Genomic DNA, 19,099 nt, shown 5'->3' with positions numbered 1-19,099 from the left:
CCTTATATTTTTTTCCACTGGGTTTTAAAGAAGTTTTTGATGGCATATTAGTATAAGGTTTTTCCTTAATTTTCCCCACAGGGTTTCTGGAGGAGTTTACAGTTTGCAATATACATATGACGAATTGATCAAGGGGGAGTGTTGAGAAATAAAAACATGTGATCAATTGTATGGGAGGGATGCCTCCCGGGCGGGAGGTGTCTGTTGGGGAAGAGATGTCTCCCCAACATACCCTTCAACATGTATATAAGTGGGTCTCCCACATTGCAATAGATCTAAAAGAATTATTTGTGTCTTTTTTTTGTCTCCTTTACTTTGATACTACAATAGTTTTCGTGGCCTGAGAACATTTGTTCGGCCTGGTAACAACTTAGCACTACAAAATATGACACGAGGGCACTGGTGCGTACGTAGCCATTTTCTTACCGCTGGTACGTAGAAACCCTCATGTGGTATATACTACCATCCGGGATAGTTACGCTCATGTCCCATATACTATCATGTGATAGTACATACTATTTTATCATTCTAAGTATGTTTATATTATTTTATATTATATCTAAGATATTTCAATGCAAGTTGCACAAAAAAGTTGCATGTAAGCTCATAGTTTTTGTTATGTTTGTGAAATACATATTTGTATTAAAAAAAGTATAATCAAAATATGGTACATATTACCTAAGAAGTACTCCCTCGGTCTCAAAACAAGTGTCTCAACTTTATACGAACTTTAATACAAAGTTGTACTAAGTTTGATAACACAGTACACACGCAAGCGCTCATATACACGTGCATATACTCACCCCTGTGAACGCGCACACGCACACCCTACCCCTATGAGCACCTCCGAAAGACTGAGCCGGCATATCATCGGAAATCCTGAAATAAATCCAGAAATAAATGCGAGCACCAGGATTTGAACCCTGGTGGGATGGAGATACCACAGTCCCTCTAACCATTCAACCACAAATTGATTCGCAAAGTTGTACTAAGGTTGACACTTATTTTTAGATAGTGGTATATACTACTATATTATCTAAGGATTCTTATATATTGCATACAATACGTACGTACTCTTAGTTTGATAGATACTACATACAATATACAAAACTCACATAAGGATAACTACACCTGGGTGATAGGAATTTCGTCCGAAAAAAACGAAATCCGTCCGAAATTCGTCCATCCCGTTTGGGCCCGGTAATTGGGCAAACCGGTCAAAAAATTCGCCCATTTATGATGTTTCAGCCCAGCCCAAGGTCCAAAATAGCCCACAGACGTCTCCCAGTAGCGTATAAACTGCCAGCGAGCCTTCCCTAACACTAAATTTCGTTTTCCCCATCTCCACTCATGTGCGGCGGCTGCAGCCGACCCATGGAGGCGAGGCAGCGCCGCCTCCTCCCAACCTCCTCCTCCTCGAGCGCTCCACGTCCTCCCAGCCTCCTCCTCCTCCTCAAGAACTCCTCCGCCCAGCGTTCTTCTCTTTCCCATTCATGGAGGGTGAAGGTCCTGGCCGTGGTTTGCCCTGTGCACGGGGCAACCATGTCGACGACAGCAATGGAGCCTGGCCATATGAGGTTCATGCATAGATTCCAGTACTAGATTTTGTTGTATGGCTAATACTGGACAAATAAAGATATTTTGTTCAGGTTTATTTTGAAGTTATGGTCAAATTTTGTTCAAAATTTGAAATTTAGTTTGTAATTTTCGTCCGAAACTTTCCGAAAAAAAATCCGAAAAGACGAATTTCGCCCATTTCGCCCCGGCCCGGTAAAATCTCCAAAACGAAATCCAAAACCGTGCAAAACCACTATACAGAGAGGGCGGGATGTTAAATTTTAGTCGCCTGTGACAAAACCACGACACTCTTTTTACTTAGAACCAGTACGTATGTAGTAGAACTGTACACAGTACACGGGCGCTGAAGCATACATGCACGCATGAAAGTGCGCGTTCAGTCACAACTTGTCGCAGCGCGCGGGCGCGAAGACCATGTTGTTCCTCTCCAGGTCGTAGACAATATGCATGTTCTGTTGCTGGAAGTTGCCTATAATCGTCCAGTCGCTCTCGCCCGCCGAATAGATCACCACGCACAGCCCGCCGCCTGTGCCGTCGTCGTCGTCGATATCCAGCACGTAGTTCTCCCGAGGCAGGTCCCAGTCCGCGCCCTCCAGGTGGACGACTAGGTTCGGCACGGCAGGCACCTTCTTCTTCGGGGCGACGTCGAAGCACAGCATGCTGTCGGCGTCGGTGGAGCCGTTAGCGATGGGTAGCGGCACCTACGACACGAACGCCTGCCGGAGGCTTCGGAACATGGCCCGCTGTAAGATCGTGATGCTCGTGCCCGAGTCGATGATTGTCCCCCCGGAGCCATCGCGCTTGAGCGCGAACGCCGACGCGTCGAACGGCAGGCGCGTCTTGCCGACGGTGATGCCTTTGAGTGAAAGGTAGTAGAACGAGCTGAGCGCACTCCCAATGTTTGGGACGAACGGGGTGGACTGGATGGGCCCCGTGACGTGCGCTTCGAGGTTGTCAGGCGTGCCCAGGAACACCGGGCTGGTCCCGGACTCTACAATGGTTGTCAAGCAGTGGAAGAATCTGTGCACCTTGAGCTGCGACGGCAGAGACATCGGGCCGCGGCCGAAGCCGGCGATGCCAGACTCGTTCGATATGAAGGTGCCTTTGTTGTCCATGCCACAGCCAAAGTGGAGGTTCGACACGGTGGCGACCGTGCCGCACTTGTTGTGGGGCGCCTTGAATGTGAAAGTGTCCTCGACGATCTTACCCATTGTGACGGATCCGTCGCCGTAGTAGTAGGCGTACGAGCAGAAGTTGTCTTTGACGGCGCACCGAGAGAGCGGGAGGCCGCCCCGCGTGCAGAGAGGGTCTGAGCACGAGACATCACGGAGGGTGCGGGAGGCGGAGGTGTTGAGAACCGGGAACGGCTGGTCGAAGCAGTCCACGCAAGCGCACTGCGTCCAGATAAGGTCGCTGCCGGTGTCCAGCTCCAGTGCCACGCGCTGCGGGCGCGGCGTGCCGATGCTGACGTGGATGAGGTACTCGGAACTGATGTCGTCTCTGCCGACGGTGCCTCGGGCCACCGGCGCGGTCACCGCGCCGGGAGAGGCGGAGGAGTGCAGGCTGGCCACGCGGGCCTTTGACCGGGCGGCCATCCGGCTGAGAAGCTCGCGCCTGGTGAAGCCGCGGCCGCTGTCCGCGTGGGTAAGGTCGGCGCGCATGGTCACGGGGCTGGTCGCCGACTCGGTGGCCGGCCAAGCGAACAAGATGGTGAGGAAGAGAACACAGGGAAAGAGCTGCGACACTGACAAGACCTTCATGCTGTTGTGTTTGAAGTGCTAGCACCTACTCTACTTGGTTAGCAGACGTGGGTTTATAGTCCTCCAAAGATTCCTCGCTCGTGCTGCTGAGTTGGAAGTTTTACGGGTGCCTTGACAATAGCCCTACACACGCGGGCCAGCAGCCGTGGGTTCTCGCATCGCACACAAGCATCACCCCTATGGCTCCAAATCTTGGTGCCGGTCTCGTCTATGCTTCCAGCAGCACTGTATATGAGTTTTTAGAAGATCTCTGGATGCATGCATACATTTGACAAGACTCCAACCAACGACGCGAGCAAGTGGTACGTCTACGTCGAACATATGCTTATGTTTTTTTTTTTTTTGGCGAAACAACATATGCTCATGGCTGCTAAGTCATGCAGCGCACTCAAAGTCGCTATCCATCAGCCGAAATCGGAAAATGTTGCTCTCGACCGTCCACCGGCACCTACGCTCGACACCGTTGATTATTTCATACTCTCTCTATCCCAAAATAAATGTTGCTGATACTTTATACTAAATTTGTATTAAATTAAAGACACTTATTTTCAAACGGAGGGAGTATACCATTTTTTGAGATATGTGCTATTTCTTTGCTTAATGTATGTATAGCGGAACTATCAGTTAGTATTAGCAGATCAATCAACCAATCTACCTATTACTAAAATACAAAGCAGTGTCAAAAACACTCTTATATTATGGGACAAAGTGAATATTAGTTAGAAACTACTAAGAAATTTCTACATTAACAAGAAAAGGCGTAATAGGGTGTGGCTAGGTTCAATCAACTGACATAACATCTACAGTAGAAATAAGATGCACCGTACTTAGGAAACCAAGAGACAAGCGGGTAGAACGATGGCAGAGCATCACGTTCAAAATGACGCGTTTGGTAGGTTACATCAAGCGCAACCAGACTCTGGCGGGCTAAATACATAGTTGTTTGGTTGCCTGGTCTGCACGCAAAAACTGGCTCGCACGAAACTTAAAGCGCTCTTAGCCAGCCCCATGGGGAACGCTCAAATTGACTGTTTTTCCAGATGCAAGCTCGGCCTAGTGTAAGTTACACTACAAGAAGGATGCAGTTGAGCTTGATGCAGCCTACCAAATAACATGCAAAATACAGCTCACAACATGTCTATCCTTAAACAGGCTCCATTGAGACGGGCTTCACTGGACTAGGCACCACTAAAAATGTAACCAAACACGTTGAAAGGAGATGGCCATATGAAAACATCTCGTTCCCCACCAGCTAGTGCCTCTTTTCCGCTGAGAAGACTGCAACGGTATCACGAAAATTGGCACGACACATTTTTTTTGAGAAGACTTTCAATCTATTCATCTTTAATTATGACCGTATAACAAAAACTAAAATTAATAAAAATTACATCCAGATCCGTAGACCACCTAGCGACGACAACAAACACTGAACCGAGTCGAAGACGCGTCACCGTCATTGCTCTCCGTCGCCAGAATCAGGCAAAACTTATTGTAGTAGACAGTTAGGAAGTCATCGTGCTAAGGCTCAATAAAAGCACCGCAGCAGAACAACAACCGCCGCCGAGAAAGAGTAGAGTAGATCGGAAGGATCCAACTTGAAGACACACAAACATAGACGAAGTACAACCAAATCCGAGCAAATCCATCATGGATAGATCCCCCGGAGTCGCCTCCACACATCCACCGATGATGCTAGACACACCACCGAGACGGGGGCTAGGGGGAGAATTTTATTCCATCTACAGGAAGCTGCTGCGTCTCGTCTTTCTTAGCAGGACACAAATCCTAACAAAACTCGAGAAAACATATAAAAACGAAGCCCTCCCGCCGGTAAAGATCGGGATCCACCGCGCCGCCATAATTCTAAGACCACCGAAGACGAGGCGGACCGGCGGCGACGCCGGCGAGAGGCGGAGGAACCCCAAGCTTTTGTTAGGAAAGGAGGCAGAAGGAAAAGCGCTACGGTAATGCGTTCGGCACGACACACTTTGACAAAGTAGCACGACAACAACAGCATCGTGAGATGGACGAGCACCGGCGTACTCACCGCACGCCGAGCAAACATGAAAGTCACACATTCTCTTATGTGATCGTCCACTGACAGTATAGCCTAGCTAGCTGCAGGCAATAACTTTTGTGCCCTGTGCGGGGTCACTACCATAGTACCATTGACGGTGCCTTTGCCATCTTCTCCTACCTTTGGAATCCTCATAGTTGGATGCTGATTCTTGATATTGGCGGCTTCTTGATTGGCTAGTACTCCTATGTAAAATGCAGGATACTACTGAAACTTTGCAGGTCGTAAGACACGGAGAACATATCTGGTGATATGCTAAAAGGAAGACACAAGACGCTAAAAACGCACGCATCAACCTGATGGGCGAAGAGGCTGCGTCCGAGCCACCACCACCTGAGCCGCCGCCCTCCTCAATGCCGCCGCCGGGGCCAACGGCGGGGCTGATGAGGTCGGCGTTTGTGGATCTAGGTGGATCCACCACCTTGGGTGTGCTCACTCAAGATGGGGCGTGTTTGGCTGGGGCAGATCCGGAGCGGTGGAGGGTTCAATTTGTCGACATTCGTGGGTCCAGGGATTGGCTCGAATGAAATCTTCACCATAATCTTCAATCGTGCTGGATGACAGTGCGGGATCAGGAGAACGATATCCTTGCCGGCGATTACCTGGCGAACGACGTCCGGATCTCGGTAGGTTTGTGCTTACGTATTGACGTATATGATGTTGTTATGGTTCATTGTGTGCAGATTGTTTGCGATACCATGGATCCGATTGATCTCGTCGATTTGTCGGCGGATTCCGATGACGTGAAGCCAGATCCATGGATTGGAGGCAGGTTCGGTACTGGCAGATGTTGATGAGGACGACGAAGACGATGTGGTGGTTCTCTCGGAGGAGGAATGCAAGACGGTGGCGTCTACGGGGGCGGTGTCGAAACCGTCGGAGGTAATATATATCTTCTGAGCGCCCTGTTCATCTTCGGAAGAGCGAGCTCGAGAAGAAGATCGGCTGCAGAAGATCGCCGCCGTCGCGTGTGAAACCATGGATCGGACCGATCCCTAAGGTCAGCCTTTCGCCGAGGACCTTTTCCGACATTTTATCGGAGTCTTGGACTCTGGTCACTAAGAGGGAGAAGGGGAAGAAGGGGCGGTCGTTGGTACCACCACCGCCGGTGGCTCCTGCGGTCGATGAGGTTCGAGCAGCCAGAAGGGATCTTTTGAACTTGCTATTGGGCCAGGAAGGGCTATCGGTTGTTTCTGCAGTCGTGGGCTCTGATGAAACTAGGTATATGGCTCATTTGGAGACCCAAGCTGCTGAACCCGTTACGTCGCTCGCTCCGTCGTTGCATGTAGATACCTCGGTTCGCGAGCCGCCGCATGCACTTTCCTTCCTCCCTAGGGTTTCTCGTATAGCGATGATAACCCACAAGTATAGGGGATCGCAACAGTTTTCAAGGGTAGAGTATTCAACCCAAATTTATAGATTCGACACAAGGGAAGCCAAAGAATATTTGAAGGTATTAGCAGCTGAGTTGTCAATTCAACCACACCTGGAGATTAATTATCTGCAACAAAGTGATTAGTAGCACAATAGTATGATAGTTTTGATGTTAGCAGCAGTAGTTACGGTAAAAGTAACAGTAATAGCAGTGATATTGTAGCAGTAACAGTATCATTAGCAACAATAGTAACTTAGCAAGAACAGTATAAGATAAATTCGTAGGCATTGGATCGGTGACTCATTGGATGATATTCATCATGAAACAGTCATAACCTAGGGCGATACATCACTAGCTCCAGTTCATAAATATAATGTAGGCATGTATTCCGTAAATAGTCATACGTGCTTATGAAAAGAACTTGCATGACATCTTTTGTCCTACTCTCCCGTGGCAGCAGGGTCCTATTGGAAACTAAGGGATATTAATGCCTCATTTTAATAGAGAACCGGAACAAAGCATTAACACACGATAAATAGTTGCCGGATCATAACACGTAGTAGGTGACTATAACTTGCAAGATCGGATCTAGAACATGAATATAATGGTGATAACATAAACGGTCCAGATCTAAAATCATGGCACCCGGGCCCAAAGTGACAAGCATTAAGCATGATAAAGTCATAGCAACATCAATCTCAGAACATAGTGGATACTAGGGATCAAGCCCTAACAAAAACTAACTCGATTACATCATGAATCTTATCCAACTCCTCACCGACCAGCGAGGCTATGATGGAATTACTCACTCCCAGTGGGGAGCATCAAGGAATTGGCGATGGAGATGTGTTGGTGATGACGAAGATCGAAGATCCCCCTCTCCGGAGCCCCAAACGGACTCCAGATGTGGCCTCCCGATGAAGAACAGGAGACGGCGGCGGCTTCGTCTCATCAAACGCAATAATTCTTTCTCCTTGATTTTTTTTTCTGAAAATATGGGATTTTATAGTGTCGGTTTGAGGGTCAGCGGGACCACCAGGTGGGCAGCACCCACCAGGGCGCGCCTGGGGGGGGCTGGCGCGTCCTGGTGGGCTGTGCCCACCCAGGTGCCCCCCTCGGGTACGTCCCGGCTCCAGAAATTCTCTTATTTGATATAAAAATTCCTCACAAAGTTTCATTCCATTCCGAGAACTTTTATTTCTGCACAAAAACAACACCATGGCAGTTCTGCTAAAAACAACGTCAGTCTGGGGTTAGTTTCATTCAAATCATGCAAATTAGAGTCCAAAACAAGAGGAAGAGCGTTAGGAAAAGTAGATACATTGGAGACATATCAACTCCCCCAAGCTGAAACCTGTGCTTGTCCTTAAGCAATTCAGTTGATAAACTGAAAGTGAGAAAGAAAAACTTTTATGAACGCTTTTGCTCTTGTTTCATAAATAAGCTTAAACATCACCCAGGTTTTCAGCAAGAATTATGACTAACCATGTCGATAATAACTCTTAAAAAATGTATTAACTCATATCAATGACATAAACAACTAGAGAGTAATAATAAGATACCTTAAATAGCAACACATTGTCAAAACAACCATGATATAATATGACAATAGTGGTATCTCGCTAGCCCTTTTTAAGACCGCAAAACATAAATGCAGAGCACTACCAAAGTTCAAGCAGCGACTATACATTGTAATTCATGGTAGAAAAGATCCAGTCATGATGAACCCAACATTAGCTATACACAATGCATCAGCATGACAACAGTGCTCTCAAGTGACAACCCACAAGTATATGGGACCGCAACAGTTTTCGAGGGTAGAGTATTCAACCCAAATTCATTGATTCGACACAAGGGGAGCCAAAGAATATTCTCAAGCATTAGCAGTTGAGTTGTCAATTCAACCACACCTGGACAACTTAATATCTGCAGCAATGTATTTAGTAGCAAAGTAGTATGGAAGTATGGTAAAAGTGGAAAAGGTAACAGTAGCAGTTTTAGTAATTGTAACAGTGGCAACGGTGAAGTAACTAAGCAAAGATCAATATGTGAAAAGCTCGTAGGCATTGGATTAGTGATGGATAATTATGTCGGATGCGATTCCTCATGCCATAGTTATAACATAGGGTGACACAGAACTAGCTCTAGTTCATCAATATAATGTAGGCATAAATTCTGAATATAGTCATATGTGCTTATGGAAAAGAACTTGCATGAAATCTTTTGTCCTACCCTCCCGTGGCAGCGGGGTCCTATTGGAAACGAAGGGATATTAAGGCCTCCTTTTAATAGAGTATCATACCAAAGCATTAACACTTGGTGAATACATGAACTCCTCAAACTACGGTCATCACCGGTAGTGGTCCCGATTATTGTCACTTCGGGGTTACTGGATCATAACACATAGTAGGTGACTATTGACTTGCAAGATAGGATCAAGAACTCACATATATTCATGAAAACATAATAGGTTCAGATCTGAAATCATGGCACTCCGGCCCTAGTGACAAGCATTAAGCATAGCAAAGTCATAGAAACATCAATCTCAGAACATAATGGATACTAGGGATCAAACCCTTTGAAAACTAACTTGATTACATGGTAAATCTCATCCAATCCATCACCGTCCAGCAAGCCTACGATGGAATTACTCACGCACGGCGGTGAGTATCATGAAATTGGTGATGGAGGATGGTTGATGATGACGACGGCGACGGATTCCCCTCTCCGGAGCCCCGAACGGACTCTAAATCAGCCCTCCCGAGAGAGATTAGGGCTTGGAGGCGGCTCCGTATTGTAAAACGCGATGAATCCTTCTCCTTGATATTTTTTCTCCCCAAACATGAATATATGGAGTTGGAGTTGAGGTCGGTGGAGCTCCAGGGGGCCCACGAGGCAGGGGGCGCGCCTCCACCCTCATGGATAGGGTGTGGGCCCCTGGTCTTGATTCTTTCGCCAGTATTTTTTATTAATTCCAAAAATAATCTCCGTGGAGTTTCAGGTCATTCTGAGAACTTTTATTTCTGCACAAAGTAACACCATGGCAATTCTTCTGAAAACAGTGCCAGTCCGGGTTAGTTCTATTCAAATCATGCAAGTTAGAGTCCAAAAAAAGGGAAACAGTGTTTGGAAAAGTAGATACGTGGAGACGTATCAACTCCCCCAAGCTTAAACCTTTGCTTGTCCTCAAGCAATTCAGTTGACAAACTGAAAGTGATAAAGAAAAACTTTTACAAACTCTGTTTGCTGTTGTTGTTGTAAATATGTAAAGCCAGCACTCAAGTTTTCAACAAAGATTATGAACTAACCATATTCACAATAACACTTAGGTCTCATGTTTACTCATATCAATAGCATAATCAAGTAGCGAGTAATAATAATAAAACTCGGATGACAACACTTTCTCAAAACAATCATAATATGATTAACAAGATGGTATCTCGCTAGCCCTTTCTGAGACCGCAAAACATAAATGCAGAGCACCCCTGAAGATCAAGGACTGACTAGACATTGTAATTCATGGTAAAAGAGTTCCAGTCATAGTCATACTCAATATAAATTAATAGTAATGCATGCAAATGACAGCGGTGCTCCCCAACTGGTGCTTTTTAATAAGAGGATGATGGCTCAACATCAAAGTAAATAGATAGGCCCTTCACGGAGGGAAGCAAGGATTTGTAGAGGTGCCAGAGCTCGAGTTTTGAAACAGAGATAAATAATATTCTGAGCAGCATACTTTCATTGTCAACATAACAACCAAGAGATCTCGATATCTTCCATGCTACACACATTATAGGCGGTTCCCAACAGAATGGTAAAGTTTATACTCCCCCACCACCAACAATCATCAATCCATGGCTTGCCCGAAACAACGGGTGCCTCCAACTAACAACAATCCTGGGGGAGTTTGTTTGCAATTATTTTGATTTGATTTGAGCATGGGACTGGGCATCCCGGTGACCAGCCATTTTCTCATGAGTGAGGAGCAGAGTCCACTCCTCTTGAGAATAACTCGCCTAGCATGGAAGATACAGACAACCCTAGTTTATACATGAGTTGTTCGAGCATACAAATCAGAATTTCATTTGAAGGTTTGGAGTTTGGCACATACAAGTTTACATGGAACGGCAAGTAGGTACCGCATATAGGAAGGTATGGTGGACTCATATGGAATAACTTTGGGGTTTATGGATTTTGGATGCACAAGCAGTATTCCCGCTTAGTTCAAGTGAAGGCTAGAAAAAGACTGGGAAGCGACCAACTAGAGAGCGACAACAGTCATGAACATGCATTAAAATTAATCAACACTGAGTGCAAGCATGAGTAGGATATAATCCACCATGAACATAAATATCATGGAGGCTATGTTGATGTTGTTTCAACTACATGTGTGAACATGCGCCAAGTCAAGCCACTTGAATCATTCAATGGAGGATACCACCCTATCAAACCACATCACAACCATTTTAATAGCATGTTGGCATGCAAGGTAAACTATTATAAACTCCTAGCTAATTAAGCATGGCATAAGGAACTATAATCTCTAATTGTCATTGCAAACATGTTTATTCATATTAGGCTGAATCAGGAACGATGAACTAATCATATTTACAAAAAAATAGGTCGAGTTCATACCAGCTTCTCTCATCTCAATTAGTCCATCATATATCGTCATTATTGCCTTTCACTTGCACGACCGAACGGTGTGGACAATAATAATAGTGCACGTGCATTGGACTAAGCTGGAATCTGCAAGCATTCAATTCAAGGGAGAAGACAAGGTAATATGGGCTCTTGGTTAAATCAGTGATAACGCATATGAGAGCCACTCAACATTTTCATCGTGGTCTTCTGCTCTCGACCCCCAAAGAAATAAAACTATATACACGGGAAAGCTCACAACAAGTAAAAGAAGAACGAGAAATATTTTTGGGGTTTCTTTTAATTATTACTACTACAGGCATGGAAAGTAAACTAGTTAAAAGCTACAACTATTTTTTTTTTGTTTTTCTTAAAGTTATTCAAACATACAAGAAGAAAGCGAGAAAAAGAAAATAAACTAGCATGGATAGTACAGTGAAAAAGTGTGAGCACTAATAGCTATAATGAGTGTGTCAGCATGAATGTAATGTCGGTGGCAAATACGTACTCCTCCAAGCTTAGGCTTTTGGCCTAAGTTGGTTTATGCCCATGGGTCAGAGCTACTCTCTCCGGTGTACTGAGGAGTGTCATCTAAGTGCCACTGGTTGGCGATCTCCTTCGGATCCCACTGATAAAAGGACTGTCGATAAGGGTCAAGTGGTGGTTACGGCTCAAGCTCTGGAGCTGGTGTCTGGCTCTGGTATGCGTAAATGACCCCCGACAAGATAAGGTACGTGCCTAAAAGTATGTTAAACAAAGAGGGTGCAGGCAAGATAATAGTCTCACTGTGAGTTTTATTAAATCTCAAATTATACTTAAGCATCATCTCATTATTTTTAACAATAAATTCATGTGCTACCATAGTCTTATAATCTAGAAAAATAGGGGGCAGCAACTTTTCCTCTTTCTCATAATGCCTGATAGGTATCCTAAAGTGTTTAGCAAGGCGTGAAGCAAAGATGCCTCCAAAGATGGAGCACTTTGTATGACTCGGACCTAATCGTTTAGCAATAATAGCGCCTACACTAAAAGTGTTATCGCGAAACAAAGCATGGCACAAAATAAAAATATCAGGGGCACTAAGGTTTCCTCAGTTCCCGCAACCAATTAAGCATCTACTAGCCAATATTGCAAAGTAATGTAGAACAGGAAAGTGTATGCTAGTGATTCTTGCATCGGAAACCTTCCTCGTTTCCCCTACAGCAATCATATCAATAAATACATCCACATCACTACGATGTGGTTCCTCTATGTTGCCCTCGAAGGGTATCTTGCAAACCCCACAAAAATCATGTAGTGACATCTCCTTAACCTCATCATATAAATGAAACTCCACTGAAGGTGGTGCTTTCCTAGCATGAAAGCAAAAATTTTGCACGAAAGTATTAGTGAGTAGGAGATACTGATCGAGCTGGTCGTGGAGGAAGTCAGTGAGGCCTGCATTCTCAGCCAAATGATAAAAACCATCATGAATCCCGGCTGCTCTCAAGAACTCATCAGAAGGCCATTCACATGGTCGAACCTCCGCGGTGCAGGGGAGATTAAATTTGGGCTTTTTACTCTCCTCATTTTGTTTATCCTTCGAGCTTTGGCTCGAAGAGCCCCTCAAAAATCTCTTCATCATTTTCTGAAAATTTCTGAAATTTTTAGTAACTCAAAATAAAAGTGAACCAAACTCAATAAAATTGGTAGCAACTACTCCCACAAGTGCCTAGAGACTATATCATGCATTAGAACTACTTGGGACCATATAAATTTAACATGCAAGCTCAAGAACAGGGTCACCTTAGCAGCAAAATTTTTCAATGAATAAAGCACTAGAACAAAAACTAATTGGACCATTGGAGGAGTCACATACCAAAGAACAATCCTCCAAAGTAGATTTGTGAATGGAGATTTGAGCAAGGAGATCGAAAATGGCAGCAAGATGAGCTAGAACTCGTGCTTGAGCTGGTTGGTGATTTTTCGGGACGAAGAAAGAGTGTGTGGGTGCTGGAATAAGTGGAGGGGGGCCACCAGGGGCCCACGAGGTAGGGGGCACGCCCTAGGGGGTGGGCGCGCCCTGGACCCTTGTGGCGAGGTGCTGGCTCCCCCTGATGTGTTCTTAGTGCCAATAATTCTTAAATATTCTAGAAAAAAATCATATTTCATTTTTGGGACATTTGGAGAACTTTTATTTTTGGAGTATTTTTTTGTTGCAAGGATAATTCAGAAAATAGACAGAAAATACTATTTTTTTACTTTATTTCATCTAAATAACAGAAATTAAAAGGAGGGTACAGAGAGTTGTGCTTTCTAACTTCATCCATCTCATGCTCATCAAAAGTAATCCACTAACAAGATTGATCAAGTCTTGTTAACAAACTCATTCCGAATCGCATGAAACCGGAGAATTTTCGAATAGCACTAGGTTACCTCAACGGGGATATGTACATTCCAACAATAAGAGTATCATATTTCTTTTTAATAGTAGGAAGAGGAAATTCAAACCCTCCAATAGTAATAGTTAGAATTTTTCCAATAGAATTGATACTGTGAACTTGAGGTTGTTTCCTCGGAAAGTGTACCGTATGCTCATTACCATTAACATGAAAAGTGACATTGCCTTTGGTGCAATCAATAACAGCCCCTGCAGTATTCAAAAAGGGTCTTCCAAGGATAATCGACATACTATTGTCCTCAGGAATATCAAGAATAACAAAGTCCGTTAAGATACTAACGTTTGCAACCACAACAGGCACATCCTCACAAATACCGACAGGTATGTCGGTTGATTTATCGGCCATTTGCAAAGATATTTCAGTAGGTGTCAACTTATTCAATTTAAGTCTACGATATAAAGAGAGAGGAATAACACTAACGCCGGCTCCAAGATCACATAAAGCAGTTTTAACATAGTTTCTTTTAATGGAGCATGGTATAGTTGGTACCCCTAGATCTCCTAGTTTCGGTATTCTACCCTTAAAAGTATAATTAGCAAGCATGGTGGAAATTTCAGCTTCCGGTATCTTTCTTTTATTTGTAACAATATCTTTCATGTACTTAGCATAAGGATTCATTTTAAGCATATCAGTATAACGCATACGCAAAAAGATAGGTCTAATCATTTCATCAAAGCGCTCAAAATCCTCATCATCCTTTTTCTTGGATGGTTTAGGAGGAAAAGGCATGGGTTTCTGAACTCATGGTTCTCTTTCTTTACCGTGCTTCCTAGCAACAAAGTCTCTCTTATCATAACGTTGATTCTTTGATTTTGGGTTATCAAGATCAACAACAGGTTCAATCTCTACATCATTGTTATTGCTAGGTTGAGCATCAACATGAACATCATCATTAACATTACCACTAGGTTCATGTTTATTACCAGATTGTGTTTCAGCATCAGAAATAGAAATATCATTGGGATTCTCAGGTGTGTCAACAACAGGTTCACTAGAAGCATGCAAAGTCCTATCATTTTTCTTCTTCTTCTTTTTAGAAGGACTAGGTGCATCAACATTATTTCTCTGAGAATCTTGCTCAATTCTCTTAGGGTGGCGCTCAGGATACAAAGGTTCCTGAGTCATTCTACCACCTCTAGTCATAACTCTAACAACATTATCATTTTTCTTATTATTTAATTCATTGAGCAAATCATTTTGAGCTTTAAACACTTGTTCTACTTGAGTGGTAACCATATAAGCATGCTTACTAATAAGTTTAAGTTCACCTTTAACTCGAGACATATAATCACTTAAGTGTTCAATCATATAAGCATTGCGTTTCAATTGTCTACCAACATAAGCATTGAAGTTTTCTTGTTTAACAATAAAATTATCAAACTCATCCAAGCATTGACTAGCAGACTTATAGCGAGGAATATCACTTTCATCAGATCTATAGAGAGAATTTACCTTTACTACCTGTGTCGGGTTATCAAGACCATGTATTTCTTCAATAGGCGTAAATTCTTAACATCTCCAGCTTTAATACCCTTTTCTTTCATAGATTTATTTGCCTCTTGCATATCTTCAGGACTGAGAAATAGAATACCCCTTTTCTTAAGAGTTGGCTTAGGACTTGGTTCAGGAAGTGTCCAATTGTTTTCATTAGTCAACATATTATTCAATAACAATTCAGCTTGATCAATAGTTCTTTCTCTGAAAACACAACCAACACAACTATCCAGGTGGTCTATGGAAGCATCGGTTAGTCCATTATAAAAGATATCAAGTATTTCATTTTTCTTGAGAGGATTATTAGGCAAAGCATTAAGTAGTTGGAGAAGCTTCCCCCAAGCTTGTGGGAGACTCTCTTATTCAATTTGCACAAAATTATATATTTGCCTTAAGGCAACTTGTTTCTTATAAGCGGGGACATATTTAGCAGAGAAGTAATAAATCATATCTTGGGGACTACGCACACAACCAGGATCAAGAGAATTAAACCATGTTTTAGCATCACCCTTTAGTGAGAATGGAAATAGCTTAAGGATATAGTAGTAACAAATTTTTTCCTCATGAGTGAATAGGGTGGCTATATTATTCAATTTAGTAAGATGTCCCACAACAGTTTCAGATTCATAGCCATAAAAAGGATCAGATTCAACCAAAGTAATTATCTCAGGATCGACAGAGAAATCATAATCCTTATCAGTAATGCAGATAGGTGAAGTAGCAAAAGCAGGGTCATATTTCATTCTAGCATTAAAGACTTTTCTTTCAGCTTAGCTAATAATTTCTTAAGATCCTATCTATCATTGCAAGCAAGAAAATCTCTAGCAGTTTCTTCATCCATAACATAACCCTCAGGCACAACAGGCAATTCATATCTAGGGGGAGAATCTTCATCATCACTTTCATCAATATCAGTTTCAATAATTTCATTCTCTAGCGCTAGCAAGTTGTTCATCAAGAAATTCACCTAATGGCACAATATTATCAAGCATAGAAGTAGTTTCATCATAAGCATCATGCCTAACAGAAGTGGCATCATCAATAACATGCGACATATCAGAATTAATAGCAGAAGCAGGTTTAGGTGTCGCAAGCTTACTTAAAACAGAAGGTGAATCAAGTGCAGAGCTAGATGGCAGTTCCTTACCTCCCCTCGTAGTTGAGGGAAAAATCTTAGTTCTTCCGTCTTTCAAGTTCCTCATATTGATCAGCAGATATAAATCCCAAGTGACTCAAAGAATAGAGCTATGCTCCCCGGCAACGGCGCCAGAAAATAGTCTTGATAACCCACAAGTATAGGACATCCCAATAGTTTTCGAGGGTAGAGTATTCAACCCAAATTTATTGATTCGACACAAGGGGAGCCAAAGAATATTCTCAAGTATTAGCAGTTGAGTTGTCAATTCAACCACACCTGGATAATTTAATATCTGCAACAAAGTATTTAGTAGCAAAGTAGTATGGAAGTACGGTAACAATGGCAAAAGTAAGAGTAGCAGTTTTGTAGTAATTGTAACAGTGGCAACGGTGAAGTAACTAAGCAAATATCAATATGTGAAAAGCTCGTAGGCATTGGATTAGTGATGGATAATTATGTCGAATGCGATTCCTCATGCAATAGTTATAATATAGGGTGACACAGAACTAGCTTTAGTTCATGAATGTAATGTAGGCATATATTCTCAATATAGTCATACATGCTTATGGAAAAGAACTTGCATGACATCTTTTGTCCTACCCTCCCGTGGCAGCGGGGTCCTATTGGAAACTAAGGGATATTAAGGCCTCCTTTTAATAGAGTACCGAACCAAAGCATTAGCACTTGCTGAATACATGAACTCCTCAAACTACGGTCATCACCGGGAGTGGTCTCGATTATTGTCACTTTGGGGTTACCGGATCATAACACATAGTAGGTGACTATTGACTTGCAAGATAGGATCAAGAACTCACAAATATTCATGAAAACATAATAGGTTCAGATCTGAAATCATGGCAGTCGGGCCCTAGTGAAAAACATTAAGCATAGCAAAGTCATAGCAACATCAATCTCAAAACATAATGGATACTAGGGATCAAACCCTAACAAAACTAACTTGATTACATGGTAAATCTCATCCAAGCCATGACCGTCCAGCAAGCCTACGATGGAATTACTCACGCACGGCGGTGAGCATCATGAAATTGGTGATGGAGGATGGTTGCTGATGATGACGGCGACGGATTCCCCTCTCCGGAGCCTCGAACGGACTCTAGATCAGCCCTCCCGAGAGAGATTAGGGCTTGGCGGCGGCTCCATATTGTAAAACGCAACAAATCCTTCTCCTTGATTTTTTTATCCCCAAACATGAACATATGGAGTTTGATTTGAGGTCGGTGAAGCTCCAGGGGGCCCACGAGGTAGGGGGCGCGGCCAGGGGGTAGGGCACGCCCCCCACCTGAGGGAGTCCTGGATTAAGGGGTCCTCGGACAGCCGGACTATATGCATTTGCTAGACTGGTGGGCTATGAAGATACAAGATAGAAGATTTTCTCCCGTGTCCGGATGGGACTCTCCTTTGCGTGGAAGGCAAGCTTGGTGATTCGGATATGAAGATTCCTTTCTCTGTAACCGACTCTGTGTAACCCTAGCATATAAACCGGAGGGTTTAGTCTGTAGGACAAGAACAATCATAATCATAGGCTAGCTTCTAGGGTTTAGCCTCTGCGATCTCGTGGTAGATCAACTCTTGTAATACTCATATCATCAAGATCAATCAAGCAGGAAGTAGGGTATTACCTCCATCAAGAGGGCCCGAACCTGGGTAAACATTGTGTCCCCTGCCTCCTGTTACCATTAGCCTTAGACGCACAGTTCGGGACCCCCTACCGGAGATCTGCCGGTTTTGACACCGACATTGATCCTTTCATTGAGAGGTCCTTTGCGTCATCATTGTAAGGCTTGATGGATGCTTCAATCATCTACAACAACGCAATCCAGGGTGAGATATTTCTCCCCGGATAGATTTTCATATTCGGTGGGTTTGCACTGCGGGCCAACTCGCTTGGCCATCTGGAGCAGATTGACGGCTACGCCCCTGGCCATCTGGTTAGGTTTGGAAGCTTGAACTACATCGCCGACATCCACGGAGACTTGATCTTCGACGAATTTGAGCCCATGACAGCCGCACCCTGCCGCCACGATGAACATGACCTAAATCTGTCATCGGACTGTGCTCAGGAGACATCACCTGTAACCGCTATGGCCCTAGATCCAGAGCAGAGCGCGCCATCCGAGGACAGGAAGCTCAACCTCGCCATGGAAGCCGCAGACTCAACGGCGTTAGATCTGAACACAGGTCCAACCTCTAGCGAGGCCTGTGTCATCGGAACCTCGGACTCGTCTCCGGCCATAGGCTCCGAACCACGTCTATCCGCGCCCATCGAACCTGACTGAGCGCCGATCTTGGAGTTCAACTCCTCGGACATCTTCCAACACTCACCCTTAGGCGATGTGTTAAACTCATTGAAATCCCTCTTCTTGGCAGGAGATTCTTGGCCGAACTATGTCCGGCTCGAGTAGGAAGCGGACAACGAAGAACTTCGTTACCCACTCACCACCCACTTGATAGCCACTGTCGACGGCTTGACCGACATGCTTGATTTCGACTCTGAAGACATCAACAATTTGGACGACTACGCTGGAGAAGAACAGGAACCACCGCCCACAGGGCGCTGGACAACCACCTCCTCAT

The 19,099-nt window shown here is 44.1% G+C and overlaps 1 protein-coding gene across 1 annotated transcript; it reads right to left on the bottom strand.

Annotated features, from left to right (window-relative positions):
• Positions 1-1,714: 1,714 nt before the first annotated feature.
• Positions 1,715-3,470, bottom strand: LOC123161111 (aspartic proteinase nepenthesin-1-like). The gene has a single exon (XM_044578961.1). The coding sequence runs from the start codon at positions 3,336-3,338 to the stop codon at positions 2,280-2,282; it is 1,059 nt and encodes a 352-aa protein (XP_044434896.1). The 5' UTR covers positions 3,339-3,470; the 3' UTR covers positions 1,715-2,279.
• Between the last annotated feature and the right edge of the window lie 15,629 nt (positions 3,471-19,099).

The sequence above is a fragment of the Triticum aestivum genome, chromosome 7B (genome assembly GCF_018294505.1).
Source record: "Triticum aestivum cultivar Chinese Spring chromosome 7B, IWGSC CS RefSeq v2.1, whole genome shotgun sequence".
In the NCBI taxonomy this organism is placed as follows: Eukaryota; Viridiplantae; Streptophyta; class Magnoliopsida; order Poales; family Poaceae; genus Triticum; species Triticum aestivum.
The sequence above is the reverse complement of the archived record's forward strand: the minus strand, read 5'-3'. Positions and strand labels throughout refer to the sequence as shown.

Coding starts and splice junctions, on each gene's coding strand:
- LOC123161111 (XM_044578961.1), bottom strand. CDS start 3,338: ATGAAGGTCTTGTCAGTGTCGCAGCTCTTTCCCTGTGTTCTCTTCCTC.